The sequence below is a fragment of the Aquarana catesbeiana genome, linkage group LG01, assembly GCF_042186555.1.
Source record: "Aquarana catesbeiana isolate 2022-GZ linkage group LG01, ASM4218655v1, whole genome shotgun sequence".
Classification (NCBI taxonomy): Eukaryota; Metazoa; Chordata; class Amphibia; order Anura; family Ranidae; genus Aquarana; species Aquarana catesbeiana.
The window spans coordinates 392,415,579-392,430,317 of NC_133324.1; the positions used below are offsets into that span (position 1 = coordinate 392,415,579).

General features: G+C 43.5%; 1 protein-coding gene across 1 annotated transcript in view; it reads right to left on the reverse strand.

The window, feature by feature from the left end:
* Nucleotides 1-14,739, reverse strand: part of LOC141122046 (transmembrane channel-like protein 2-B) — a 177,243-nt gene that overhangs the window by 53,141 nt on the left and 109,363 nt on the right. Inside the window, exon 13 of the mRNA XM_073611876.1 lies at nucleotides 5,377-5,526. Coding sequence (XP_073467977.1) covers nucleotides 5,377-5,526 — 150 coding nt within the window. The remainder of the gene's footprint in view (nucleotides 1-5,376; nucleotides 5,527-14,739) is intronic.

Genomic DNA, 14,739 nt, shown 5'->3' on the forward strand with positions numbered 1-14,739 from the left:
GGACTTCAGTCTCCACCTGTATAGCCCAGGAATGCTGGGCAGTGGGCCCCGATCCCCAACAGCATGACAGAGTGAGCCCAGACACCCTGTCTTCTCTCCAGCAGCAGAAAGGATTCCAGGGAGAAGAGCCAGTCCAGGCATCTCCCCAGAGGCAGATATGTTCTCTGAGAGAGGCAGAGGTTGGCTGGGTGAGTAATACTCTGTTTGGAATAATTTATTTGGGCTAATGTGTGGGTACAGGCATTAGAGGACTGGAACTATGGACTAACTTCGGAGTCAACCCGTCTGGGGTCTCCTCCCGTGTTAGTCTCCTGCCGAAAGGGGAGAAATGTCACAGACCTAGCCAGAACAGAGGCTGTTGGAGAGGACTGTATGCAAGCCTGTTGCCATTTGATTATGGGCCCTGGATTTTCAATGGATTCATTCTGTTGGGACACATCCTGTGAGGAGATGCTGGTGTCATCAACCTGTGTTTATGTTAATTGAATGAGCTAATGACATTGTCCTCTATACAATGTAGGAGACGGGACGACTGCTATAACTGTGTGAAGCTCGGTGACCACAAGTCTGGGCGAAAGGTCATGTCTCAGTCACCTAGGCTGTATAAAGGATTAGATAATTAGCTCATGTTAATTAGGTTACGTTTGTATTGTTAGAGTAATCTTCTCCTGTGTATATAAGACTGTATTCTGGTTCTGAATAAAGTGAGTTCTTGGTAGCAACAAGTAAGTGTCGCCTTGTTTGTGCTCAGAGAGGTTGGGATATCTGTATACAGACTGGGAGGAATTGGTATATGACGGAAGCACTCAAGCGGAGTGTGGGACGTTCCGTGACAGACCTGACTGTAACTGATCTTTCCATGGTCATCATGGCATTTGAAAAAAGGAGTGTCACACAATCCCCAGGGTCAATGTCCTATTTTGCTTGTATACACCCTACTTTTAGCATCTATGCAAACTAACAACCCCACTTATGTGGCAAAAACGAATTTAATCTTGGTGCGGCTATCCCGTTGGTAACCAAATTTGGACAATGCTTGCTAAAAGCTTGACCCATGTGTTGGCAAAAGAAGATAATTGTAAAACTATTTTACAATGGTACCTGGTCCCTACAAGGATCACTTAAGCTATCCCAGCCTACACAGCCCAATGTTTTTTGGGGATGCCGTACCAACAATTCATTTTGGCACAACTGGTGTAACTGTCTGAATTCCAAACAGTTTTGGACTAGAATCTACCAACAGCCATTACTGTTGTTATATGTCATAAATGCCTGTATGAAGACCTGCTTAAAGCCTAACTACATGTTCAATATGCCTTTTAAATAGTTTGTTTGGGTCACACTGTCACAAGCCATTTACTGCATTATCAGGTACAATTGCTGGGCGTGCTATATGCACGTTCTACATACAGTATACAGCTCTGTGTTGTGGCAAAAGGACAGGGACTTCCATTCCCACTCCCAGAGAAGAATAGAATCAGGCTGATCACTGCTCAGCGATTCACAGGAAGCTTTGTAGTCTATGAATGAAAACAAAGCTTCCTCTGGTTGGCTGAGGTGGAGACCATGATGTCATCCACCCTGCTTCAGTCAATCAGAGAAAGCTTTGTATTCATTAAGAGAATACATAGCTTCCAGTGAATTGCTGAATGACACTCAGTCTGATTCTATTTTATTCTGGGATTGGCACAGGAAATCCCCATCCCACTGCCAGAACATAACGTTGTATACTGTATGTAGCTGAGGCTGCATGCAATTTATATAGTGTACCCAGCAAGTGTATCTATTAGTGCAGTAAGTTTGTTGAGATAGCTTGGCCCAAACTAACTATTTAAAAGCATAGCAAACGTGAAGTTTGTTTAACAAAAAACTGGAAGCCTGCGCTACGTCCAACTGAAGCTGATGACTTTCATTTTAACGGAAGTCAAATGAGTTATAGCTGGAGCTTGGAATTTCCCCTCATTACCCTTTGCAGAAGTCAAGCACCAGCTTTCTCAGGTTTTTTTTTTGTGAAAAACTCCTGGCTATACTAAAAACACCATGAAAAAAAATCTGAAATACCTAGGAACTTTTTGTAACGAGTCCTACTAGTCTTCTACCTTTTGCATGGATTCTGGGACACTCTGAACCTAAAGATGCTGGAAGTTGTTCTCCTAGATTGAACCTTTGACTGCTTTTCGTCCTTACTGTCTCCTGTTTCCTCCCGTCCTCTCTTCTTCCATCCCAGTTTGACTACTTTTATGCCTTAATCATGGTTGCCAACCGTCTGTAAATTTACAGACAGTTTGTAAAAATCTGATTATTTTTACACTGTCTTTAAATGTTTCTTTATGGACGGTGGTTCCCGGAAAAGATTTGGCTTTGGAACTGTGCATGTGTCCTTCCGAAGCTGGGCGGGCTCAGGCAGGGTTCAGGGTGGGTGGGTGGTTGGGCGGTGACAACGTCTTTGGGGTCAGGTCACTTATGCAAGGGTGACTCAGTCAGAGTGAATACACTAAGGTAAGAGGGGACACTGATATAAAGGTTCCACTTTATATCAGTAACCCCCCTTACCTTAGCGTATTCACCCTGCGAAAGGTGGTCTGTGGTCACCAGCATCCCCCTCTAAATCAAAGTTCCCAGTGGCATTCCCCATTAAATGCGTCCTCAGAGTTCCCTTTTACATCACAGTCTGCAGGATTCCTCGTTACAATTGAAGGTCAAGGGGGAACTCTGTGGACCATGATGTAAAGGGGAACTCTGATGTAAATGGGCATTCCCCCTTACATCATGGTTCCCAGCATTCCCTTTTACATCAGGGTCCGTAGAGTTCCCCCTTGCACTGTAAAGGGGAACCATGCAGACTCTGATGTAAGGGGGAGCTCTATGATGGGGGTATATTAACCTAACCTTCATGTAAAAGGAGAAATATGTTTTTTGACTTTTTTTATACCTTAAAGCGGTAGTAAACTCAGCTTCCTGACTTATACCTACAGGTAAGCTTATTGTAGGTACAAGGAATATTTCCTAAACATGCTCCGTTTAGGAGATATTTGCTACTTCTGCAGTTGGTGATGTCATTGGCACATGTGCACTATGCTCTAAAGGGATGGCATGCCAAGGCTGTGGCTCTCATGTGCATGCACAGGAGTTATGTCATTGCGACTCGGCTATTCAAATGATAGGAGCCCGCAAACCCGAAAGGAAGACCGGGTGAAGATGAAAGCCCTGTAAGCGTTGACAGTGTGCTGCTGGAGGGCTTTGTTTTAAGGTCTCTCATAATGCATACTAGAAAATTATGACATTAACTTGCAGGGGAATTTTTTTGTTTGTTTTACAACCACTTTAAGAACATTGCTAATCACATTAGCTACATGTTTGTAGCTTAAATATTGATATTTCCACTAAATACTGTCATTTTGACTAACTTTTTGAACTGTCCGTAACAATTGGGCTCTGTCAGTAACTTTTTATGTGTCCAGTTAGGAAAAAATGTTTTATGTCGTGTTAGTAAATTTCACTTTGGAAGGTTGGCAACCCTGCCCTTAACTAGTAGCGTATTTAGGTTTTTTGCTGCCCTAGGCCTGACTAAACTTGTGCACCCCCTAATTTAAATATGACCTACCCCTTCCTGTCAAGGCCACATCCCTTTCTGTTTAAGACCCGCCCAGAAATTTTGAGTGGGGACACTAGTTCTGAGGGCCTGGGGGGGGGCAATGGATTCCCTTCATTTGCATAGATTTCCTCTCACTTCCTGTTTGGCTATGGGGCAGGAAATGAAGGGAAATCTCTGCAATGGGACAGGGATGGTAAAACATAAACTGACAAGGGCTATAACCCTCCCTTACTCTTTCCAAAATGAAAAAAAAAGTGCTGCCTATAGTTCTACTTTAAGCACAAATTTCTGATAATTTTATGGAGAGGACTAAGAAGATATAACCATGCCAATGGTGCAGCAGAAAACATATAGCACAGTGAGGAAGGTTTGTGGTCCAGGATGATAGGGCAGTCAAAACTAGAAGTGGCACCCCCCCACCGCTCACAGTTGCGTAATGCCGGCCACCCGCATACCGGAAGCAGTGCGGCCGCTTTATGGGGGCGCTAGATTAATTTGCCTCTCAGCCCAGTCCACCCCATAAGACTGGCGCTACACTAACAGCGCAGGCCGGCAGGGGCTCTTTCCGTGCTGCCCCCCTGCAAAGTGCTGCCCTAGGCCTGGGCCTTGTTGTACAACAATTGTCCCAAACAGAGGGGGGACGAAGAAAAAGTGGGGCTCAGAAAAAGGCAATCCAAAATGTTATGGTAATAGCAAAAAAGGTGTTTATTGTGGTACAAAAATAAAGTACATGTAGATAAAAGAGCATAAACCGGTGGCTATACTGCCCTAGGTAAAAGAATTGATCGGTGACATGGGTCCGACCAATGCAGACACAGACGGGGGGGACACTACAACATGTAATCAAAGACAAACGAACTATCGTCCGGACGTCAAGGCAATTGATGTCTGCTCAACCTGCTACAATGAGTAGTGTACAGCTATGCCAAGTGAGGTTGCAACCAGACATCAATCCCCCGGGGGGTGGCTCAAGCCAGGGATGATAGAGAGGAAGGAGGGGAGGGGGGGCCGGTGGGGAAGGAGAAGGGTGGGAAAGGAGAGGGATGAGGGCCATGGAGAAGGGCACTGGTGTGGACAGTGGTGGATCACCAAGACATGTAGTAAATTATGAGTGTAATGGCCATAAACAATACAAAAGTTCTGCTGGAGGCACGGAATCCAATAATATGTGTGGCAGGGTGCTTCAATTTGCGTGATGGCACTCTGCTTGTGCCCTGGTGGGGACTAATGCAGTCAGTAAAACAATAAATAGCATATTTGCTGATAAGCAGAAGCACATAGTTAAGGTGGTCCTTGTTGGCCTAGGCCAGGATACACCATTGTCCTTAACACTCCAATCACTACAACCTTACCCATTAGATGTCTTGTTCTTTAGTTCTCTAACTAATTTGGGAGTGCTTTCAGCAATATTAGCCCATCATGTATAGAAACTCTTGGTATACTTTAGTCTTAGGCTAAGTTTAGATGTGTGGTGGGGGGCAAAAATTTTCTGTTGAGCCACGTTTGTACCACCCACCAACTGTATTGTACTACTCTAATATTGTAACTACTACTAGTAGATGATAACTCTTTCCTGTATTCATGCATCTGTGGTCAAAAGGATAAAACATAACTATAAAAATTAATTGAAAGGATAAAAAAATCTTCTAGAGATGAGCAACCATTTTTCACATAGTGTAGATTAGTTTTAAGTTGTATAATGCCTGAGTAGAAGGGTTATCTTAACGAGAGAAACAAACAATACTGTATATTCTCTGGTCTACACATACAAAACAACTTACAATTCCCACATTCGTTTCCCAGCAGGGACCTCTGGGCATATCAGCTGGATGAATATAGGGCGTTGATGTGCTCCCATTGCTTTCCGAAGAGTTATAAAGGTTGTGTAACAATATTTCAGTTTGGTTCTTTACTGTTTCTTCCTCTACTAACTGAAAACAGAATGATCATTAGAAGACCATACAAGTAGTGAGTACTAATGTGATAGCAGCATCATAGATTGGTAAATTTCAGTATCTAAATGCACATGAGAAAAGAATAAAGTTTGTATCAATGCCTGGTGAACATTATTCGAATTCAGAACCTTGGTTTTATTGAAAAAAAAACCCTTTCCAAGACACTCCTATCAATATGTGTTGTAAGAAGTGGAAAACTTGGGCTGATACAATGGGGCAAATTTTCTAAAACTGGTGCAAACAGAATCTGGTGCAGCAGTGCACAGTAACCAATCAGCTTTGAGGTTTTATTGTCGAAGCTTAATTGAATAATCTGAAGTTAGAAGCTGTTTGGTTACTATTCACAGCTGCAGCAGATTCCATGTGCACGGGGGGTAAATGTCCCCCATGTTCTATCTATCAAAAAGGATCTTTTTTCTAAAAACATAAAACAAGAAAAGTTCTCATAACCAAACGGGCAAAAAGAAATCCCATGTAGCACACCCCCTAGAGAGCCGCTGATAGTTTGTGTCAATTTCATCCCCTCCCCGTACACATTCTCTCTCTGGATCAAGAAGCAGTGCAGGGGTTTCTTTTTTTTTAATTTATTAGGAACCAATGAACTTGGAAGGGGATAGGGAGCATGGGATACCCTGGAACTGTAGAAATTAAATGGCTGCACTTGTCCACTTCTTTACAAAAAGACTTATACTCCTTCAGCTGCCCCTATACAACACCTGACAGTAATGCACCCCTGCTTGGTTGTTCTGGCACACTTGAGGCTGTACTCTCAGCAAAAGTTCCACAGAATCTCTATGCTGTCTGTGATCCCAAAGACTAAAGCACTACACAGTCACTCTTGCAGCACTGGGGTCTTCTACTCACTCAGCCACAGGATCATCAGTTGCCTCCTACTGACATCCACAAGCTCTTTCCCCTTAAAGGAAGATAAGGACTCCCCCCTGGACAACTTGGGCTCTCTCCTACAGCTTCCCTCCCTACTCTCTTCCAATGAGCTCTCTCCTGACCCTTTGGATTCCTGGAATGCTCTTCAACTAGGCTCCCCAGCTAAGCCTAGCTGGGATTTCACTGTCTTCCTCTCAACAGGGGCCCCCTCCAGGCTGGACCCTGGAACTCTGCCTCACACCAGCATGCTGCAATCCCCTTGCTACTCAGGCTCAATTTATGGGCTCTTACCCCACATTCTGGACACACCACCCCAGGGATTGGAGGAAGTCCCATAAATATTCAGAATGCAGTCTCTGCCCTCCCTCCCACTATTATCTGGAAATCTTGAGAATATTGGGGAAAGTAGCAGAGCAGCAGCCTGTGAAAAACAGAGCAGCCCTAACCAATCAACCCCTGATCAAATGATTACAGTGGAGCCAAGCTAAATTTACCTACCAACCTTACCTAAACCCAGAAGGGTGCTACACCAAAGAGAAGAGGTTTTATAGCAAGACTAGACAGTTTGACTAATAATGTTTTTATCATCAAAAATTACAAAATTTACACCAGTAAAAATTTCTCTGGAAGCAGCTGTTCACAGAAAACCAACCATAATGTCAATGCTAAATGGAAAAGGCAGAGGTAACCCTCATATATGTAGTTAGCCGAGGTACTATTGCGCAAATCCCACATGAAGGGGAAGACAGAATGGAGGTAACCAAGGGACTATGAAATCATCCCAGGCTAATTTGGCCAATATTCGTTAAGGTAGACCTCAACCCTCAGTTAGCCATATATAGCACCCCCCAGGGTACTGCTCAAATAGTGCTGGCCACGTATTAATTTTCACTTAGATATACCAGGGTCAGAACAATACTGACTCAAATATGGACCCCTTTTCTTTTTTTTTTTTTTTATTTTTTATTGAGGTTTACATAGTATAAACATGTACAGTGCAGTAATGCCAAGGCAGGTTAGCTCACATACATACATATAGATGCATACTTCTTAGTATATATAAAGTAGAAATAAAAAGAAACGAACTTGTAAACAAGAAATAAAAAGGGGGGGGGGGGAGGGGGGTATGTCAAGCGGATTACTTTCACCTAAAGAACAATAGCTAACTAGCGCATTTTATATTACGATGGGTGCTTGTATCTTTATAACCTCAGGAGTGGAAGCAAAATGCAGACAACAATGTCCTATATGGATGCATTATGCTCTAACAGTAACAATGTATGTTGTGAGAGTTACCAGTGTCAGAGATACAGGAGACATGGAAGTCAAGGAGCTGCAATGACCGTTTGAAGAATTATGGTGGTTGGAAGTTGGGGGGATCAGTCTGGACAAGAATTTTAAGGTTGCCCAGAGAGTTTGTGATATCTCTTTTCAGGTACCATTCCGTGTATCGGAATGGGCGCATGATGTCCTGTAGAGCTTTCTGGGTTAATGTGGCTTCTATATATTTATGCCATCTCATGAAGAAGCGTGAAGTAGAGCGAAAGTTCAGTGCAATGGTGTCAAGCCGTTCCATGTAGAAAAGTGACATCATAGCTTTTTTCCCTTCGGGTAGGGCAGGTGGAGTCATTGAAATCCAGTGATTCATTATCGTTCTGCGGGCCACTAGAAGGAGTAGGTGTGCCCATTGAGGAATATTTATAGGTCCTCTTGCTGTTGGGGGGGATGATAGGGGCGTGTATCCAAATAGGCATAATAATTGATCCTTTGGGATTTGTGTTTTACTGATTTTGCCAATGTGATCCAAGATAGAATTCCAAAATGTGGTTATGGCTGTGCATTCCCAAAGACGGTGGAATAAGGTGGGGCGTGGTTCAGAACACCAAGGTTATTTCATTTGACTTGGATTGTCCTTGTTGAAGTAGAAAGGGTAGTAGGCTCTGTGTATAATCTTGTATTGGGTTTCCCGCCATGTTTCAGATATCGTAAGTTTGCGAACTTGTCTGTATCCTTCAAGTATTTTTTCTGACAGTGCATCATCTCACAGACCATTTTTGAAATGGTTTGAGGTGGTATTTTGCTGATTGATGTTGGATGAGGTAAGAATATAAACTGGTGATGGAGTAGTCATTTTGCTGTAGAACCATGTCTATGAAGGATTTCTGAAAGGGATCAGATCTGGGCCCATAGCAGGACTTCAAATAGTTGATCAATTGATAGTAAAAGAAGATGTGTGTTGATGGTAGGGAAAATTTGCTTGCTAGTGATCGGAAAGGTTTGAAGTCTCCCGATGTGCCTTGGTATATGGAGGCTACTTTCGTGAGGCCGTTGGATCCCCATTGGTCAAATGCTTTGTGTATCGTGGATGGGAGTAACATAGGGTTTCCTTGAATAGGTAAATGTCTCGAAATATTTGATGGGAGCCCCAATAATTTTCGTACTTCTCTCCAGGCAACTATAGTATCTCTGATGAGTATATCTGACTTGAGGTGAGGTGGTAGAGCGTTGAGATTAGAGTGGAGGACAGCTGACAGGGCGTGAGGTGAGGTCATTGCACCTTCGAGGAGAGTATTGCAATATTTGGACTTTCCTTTCAGCCAATCCAAACTCTGCCTAAGCAAACATGAAAGATTATAAAAACAAATAGTGGGCAGACCCGCCCCACCCTCGGTCTTCGGGAGGCATAGTTTTTGCAGTGCAATACGTGGTTTTTTGCAAGACCAAATAAAAGCTGTTAATGCTTTATGAATTTTCTTTACATCCGAGTGTTTTAGTAATAAAGGTATGGTTTGCATTGGGTAAAGCAAGCGTGCAAACGATACCATTTTGAATAAGTGGCATCTCCCAAAGAGCGAGAGGGGGAGGGCCGCCCAAGCCTCCAACTCCTGCACAATCTTAGTTATTAAGGGGGGGTAGTTAAGTACATAGAGAGAAGAAGGTTCACGACCTATGTGTATGCCTAGATAAGTGATATATCGAGTTGCCAAAGCGAATGGTGATAGATGTTTCCACTTAATTGATAATCGTGGGTGTAGTGGTAGAATTTCACTTTTGTCAAAGTTTATTCGAAAGCCCGAGCTCAGTCGAAAAGCCGCAAAAAGTTCTCGTAGTCTGTCAAAGTCTGAAAGAGGATTAGTGGAGAACAACAGTATGTCGTCTGCAAATAAAGCGGATCTGAGAACTTGGTCTCCTATTTCGATCCCGCAGACTCCATCGTGTGAGTTGAGTATTCTGGATAGTGGCTCTATGGCTAAGTTAAAAAGTAAGGGGGAAAGTGGGCAGCCCTGTCTCATTCCCTTTGTCAGAGGAATCGAGTCAGACACGAAGTCAGGAGTGACAAGTCGCGCTGTTGGAGATGCGTACATTTGTTGAACCTGATTGGACCTGTGAAGCCAAACTGTTGTAATACTCGAAACAGCCAGGACAAACTAACGTTGTCGAAAGCTTTTTCGGCATCTAGTGATATAATAGCGACATCTTGATCAGGGTGTGTTTTAGCGTAGTGTAACGCCTTTAGCACTTTTCATATATTTAAAGTGGCTGATCGACCCGAAATGAATCCTGATTGGGCTGAGTGTAGTAATGAAGGAAGAAGATGGGCTAAGCGTGAAGCAAGGATTTTAGAGAGGATTTTAACATCTACATTTATTAGGGAGATACGGTACGGTACGAACCTGGCAGTTGGGGGTCTTTCCCTTTTTTAGATATCAGTTTGATGTGGGCTTGTGTCCCCGTAGGAAGATATGGTCCCCCATCCCACATGGCTGCGTATACATGTTTTAGGGTGTTGGGAAGGAAATCGTTGGTCATTTTATAAAATTTGTCCGTGTATCCGTCAGGACCTGGGGCTTTATTAGATGACATATTTTTGATCGTTCGTCGGATATCGTCAGTTGTGATAGGAGCATTGAGTGCCTCTAGTTGTGCAGTTTGAAGTCTGGGTAGACGTACTTTAGATAGGAGAGCTTCAGTAGTGGCTGGATCAGTTTGGTCAGCTGCATATAAGTCTGTGTAGTATTTCGTGATTATATTGCTGATTTCATCAGTAGATGTAGTTAGGGATCCATCCGCATTTCTCAAAGTAGAAATGCAAGTGGGTCGTCTCGGTCCCGCACATAGTTTAGCCAGTAGCTTGCCCGCCTTGTTGCCATACCTGTGAAAATGTAATTTAGAGTATGACATTTTAGCCGCCTCCTGTTGTTCTGCCCAGAGATCAAACGTGCACTTAGCCTGTCTCCACGTTCGGATATTATCAAGTGTACGATTTAAAGTTAAGCATTCATGGGCTGTACGTAGCGCTTCACTGGCCTGTCTGTATTGCTGTTTAGTGTGTTTCTTAAATTGTGTGGTATAGGAAATGATCATCCCTCTTAAGAAGGCTTTGCCAGCTTCCCAAAAGAGATTGGGTTCGGTAATATGAGCTCCATTGGTGGAGACATAGTCGTTCCAAGCTGTGTTTAGTGTGTGGCGAAAATCTTCGTTGTCCATCAAGTAAGATGGAAAGCGCCATATGGGTGAGGGGGAGGAAGGTGTGGCCTGTGTCAGGTGTATAGAGATGGGGCTATGATCAGATATCCTAGCGTCTAAAATCTCTGATTCGCATAAGGTGTTGATTAGTGCAGGGGAGGCAAAGAAGTAGTCGATGCGAGAAAAGGAGTTATGTGGGGGTGAGAAGAAAGTATATTCCCTATCAGTCGGGTGATTTAGACGCCAAGTATCTACATATTGCATGGAAGCAACGGCTTGTGCCAGGAGAGTAGAGTCGGGTGTTTGTGGTGTGGAGTTATGTGTTCGGCGGGTGGAGTCTTTTGTGCGGTCTGCTAGCGTAGACATGACCGAATTAAAATCCCCGCCTACTAAGTGCAGTGTTTCAGGAGCGGAGAGTATCCATTGAACCATGTCTTGGAAAAAAGAGATTTCTGGCAAGTTAGGAGCCTAGATGTTAGTGATAGCCACTTGTTTGGTGTCTAAAGTCATGTGTAGGGTCATCTTGCGGCCTGTCGAGTCAATCCTAACATCTCTTAACGTGTGTTTTAAATTCTTATGTAATAAGATCGCCACACCCACTTTGCGACCAAGTGCAGGCGAACCACACACCGTACCCACCCACAATTTGCGTAAGCGGGTTAGATCATCTGCAGACAGGTGTGTTTCCTGTAATAGGGGCACATCTGTCCGAAGACGCTTCAGATGTCTAAGGATAGCCATCCGCTTACATGGAGAGCGGAGCCCCTTGACATTCCAAGAAGTAAACTTTAAGTGGTTCCCACTAGTTGAAGAGGCCATGTCTGATGTAGAGAAGTATATTGGGTTGAGGGTGTGTAATAAGGCCCCCAATCAGACAATGCATCTGCAATCTGGAGTTCACTAAAGTTTCCTGAGGTTACAAGTATTGAACAGGTGAATACATTTGATAAATAAACATAGCTATGGAAGAAGAAAAACAGCTTGGCAAAGGTTAAATGGGAAAAATCCTTAACATACATTATAAGCTTCACTTTTTTCCACATGAGGTTCGACTACTTTTCATGGCTCCCATCAGTCTCCCATTCCATTCTCGGCTGCAGGTGTTAAGCCAGAGGGAGGGGGGTAGAAGGGCAGGGGGGAGGAGATGCGAATAAATTGCAAGTCATAAGGACTGAGGTTTTAAATGGAGCGTATCGACTCCACACCTAGGAGGGAGGCGTCAATAAAAGACTATATCTTGTGAATCAGATCTAGAAATAGGGGGAATCAAAGGAGCGGATCTGTAACTGAAGCCTCTGTGGTGGTCAAACAACTAAACCCGTAAACAGTGCGAGTTTTACAAATCCATATATCTATGGTTAACAGAGCAAACATTGATCAAACATAACCGTACCTAAACATAGCAGCATGTTATAATACTAACTGTGGTTGTTCGCTTAGGCACATAAGTTATAAAAGTAATAAAAATAACACAAGTAAGGAAGAAAGGGAGCATGTGGGGGGAGTAATACTACCCGTCTCCCAGATAGGTGTAACAACATCCGGTCCTTGTAGGTCATCAGCGGTGTCCGGAACGATCCTCTTTTTGCGTAACACGAATGCGCTTGTATGGGGGTTTGGTTGGACTACGTTGGGGCTTAGCGGATGAAGATGGAGGGATCATCGATGTTGTAGCATAGTCCTCTGTAGAGTTGACATGTTCCATTTCCGTGCCTAAAGTAGAGACAAATTTTTCCGCTTCATCGGGCATGGCGAAAGTGAGTTGTTCCCCATCATGTGTTTGAACGCGGAGGGTTGCCGGGTAGGCTAAGGAGAATCTGAGCTGATTGTTGTACAAAATGGAGCATATTGGAGAAAATGCCTTGCGCTTATTCATGACCTCAACAGAGTAATCCGCGAACAATAGCAGTTTTGCGCCATCTACTGTTAGTGAGCGAGAGCGGCGAAACTTTTGCATAATGGCGTTCTTATCTGCATAGTTCAAATATTTGACAACGACATGTCGGGGTTTGGTACGGGTTTCCGAGTATTGTCCAATGCGATGCGCTCTTTCCACTATGCACGGTATGCGGAGGCCCAGTTGTTCGGGAATGATCTTTGCACATATGTTTGTTAGATGCTGAGTAGTGATTGATTTAGGGAGTCCTATTATCCTTAAATTGTTTCATCTTGAACGATTCTCAAGATCGTCGAGTTTATCCCAAATCTCTCTGTGTGCAATGCTCATACGTGCTACTGCAGCAGATGTGGCAGCAGCTTCATCTTCCAGAGAGGAGATCCGTTCCTCTGTGTGTAATCCTCTGTGCTTGTGCCTGTACTTCCATATGGAGTAGCTCCAGCCCTCTGTTTACTGCTGTGTCTACTGTGGCAGCAAGTGTAGGTCCTAGCAGTGCTACCACTGCTTGGGCTATGCCTTCAGGAGAGGCAGGGTCAGCGGCTACCGTTCCTGGGGCTGAGGGGTGCTGTGAGGATGGCTGTGTAGGCAGTGGAGGCAGCTGCAGCTGTTCTGCTGAGGAGATCGCAGCCGCCATTTTAGCAGCGCCTGTCTCTGTCCCTCCTGTCACTGTCAGTGTGGAGGATGCCGCTCGTGCATATGATCGCTCCACAAAGCGATCCATATGTGCTTCCTCTATTAACAGGTGGAAGGGGGGTCTCCCCGAGGCGTTTGCTGGAATTTTATGGCCAGTTAGACGGGGAGTGTGGCGGGAGCTGAGGGTTCCTACCTCCTCCTCATGTGGCGCCGGAACCAGAAGTTGACCCCTTTTCAAAGCAGTGACTCCAATGGTAGCACCAGGGCTAATTTATAGCTGTCAGTTAAACCACGGTTTAATTCAAGCTGCAATGTTGCTGAAAATCAAAATGCAGTAGTTACTGGCAGTTGCTTCTGGGGCAATTTTTTACAACGTTGTGATTTTTAACTTGTGAGAAGTGGAAGAGGTTTTGAATTTTTGTAAATTTTGTTATTTTTGATAATAAAAGCATTATTAGTCATATTGCCTGGTCTTCCTATGTAACATCTTCTCTTTGGGTTTCTTTTTGCCCGTTTTTGTAATATGCCTTTTGGTTACAAGGACCGTACCTATGGATATTGATGGACATATGCTTTTTGTAAAAACTATTTTGTAAAAAATAATTATCCCTTTATTTCTCTCTATTTAACTAAAAATGCAACAATCAGACAACCAAAGATGTCTAAATTCATCCCCATACCAAGAGCAATCCATCATAAAACCATTTTGTGAAGAAGGATATATTCTCTACATGCATTAAAAAAAAAATTGCCAACAGCACAGATTTTGAGTAACCATACTGATGTACTGTAAAGTACAGATACTAATCTAATCTAATAAGATTTTGTTATGTTGATATAAAAATATTACACCATAGTGCTGTCTCTCCTGTTCTCCATCCCTCCCTCCTTATTTTGGTGACCCCAAAAACATTTTTGGAGTCTACTCTATGGAAATCATGTAGAATTAACCCGTTGTATTGTCTCAATACAAACATGTGCAAGGTTCTGAAGCACCTCTTAAAGTTGTTCTAAAAGCTCAAGGTTTTTACCATATGCATTCTATGTATGAATGTAAAAAACCTTTTGTGTGCAGCAGCCTGACAGTTTTCATCCAATGAATTGTTTTCAGGATAAATCTGACAGTGGAAAGAGATGTGCAGTTAAAGCCAGTGCATATGTGTAAGTGTCCTTAGTACTTCGTTGTAGCTGATTTGCTGCCAAAAATACAAAAAAGGTATTTGTGCCCATCCACTTCATTACACCTGTTTACCGTGGTAAGGAAAATAATGGCTATACACAGGTGTTTAAAAATTCTGCTCCTATAC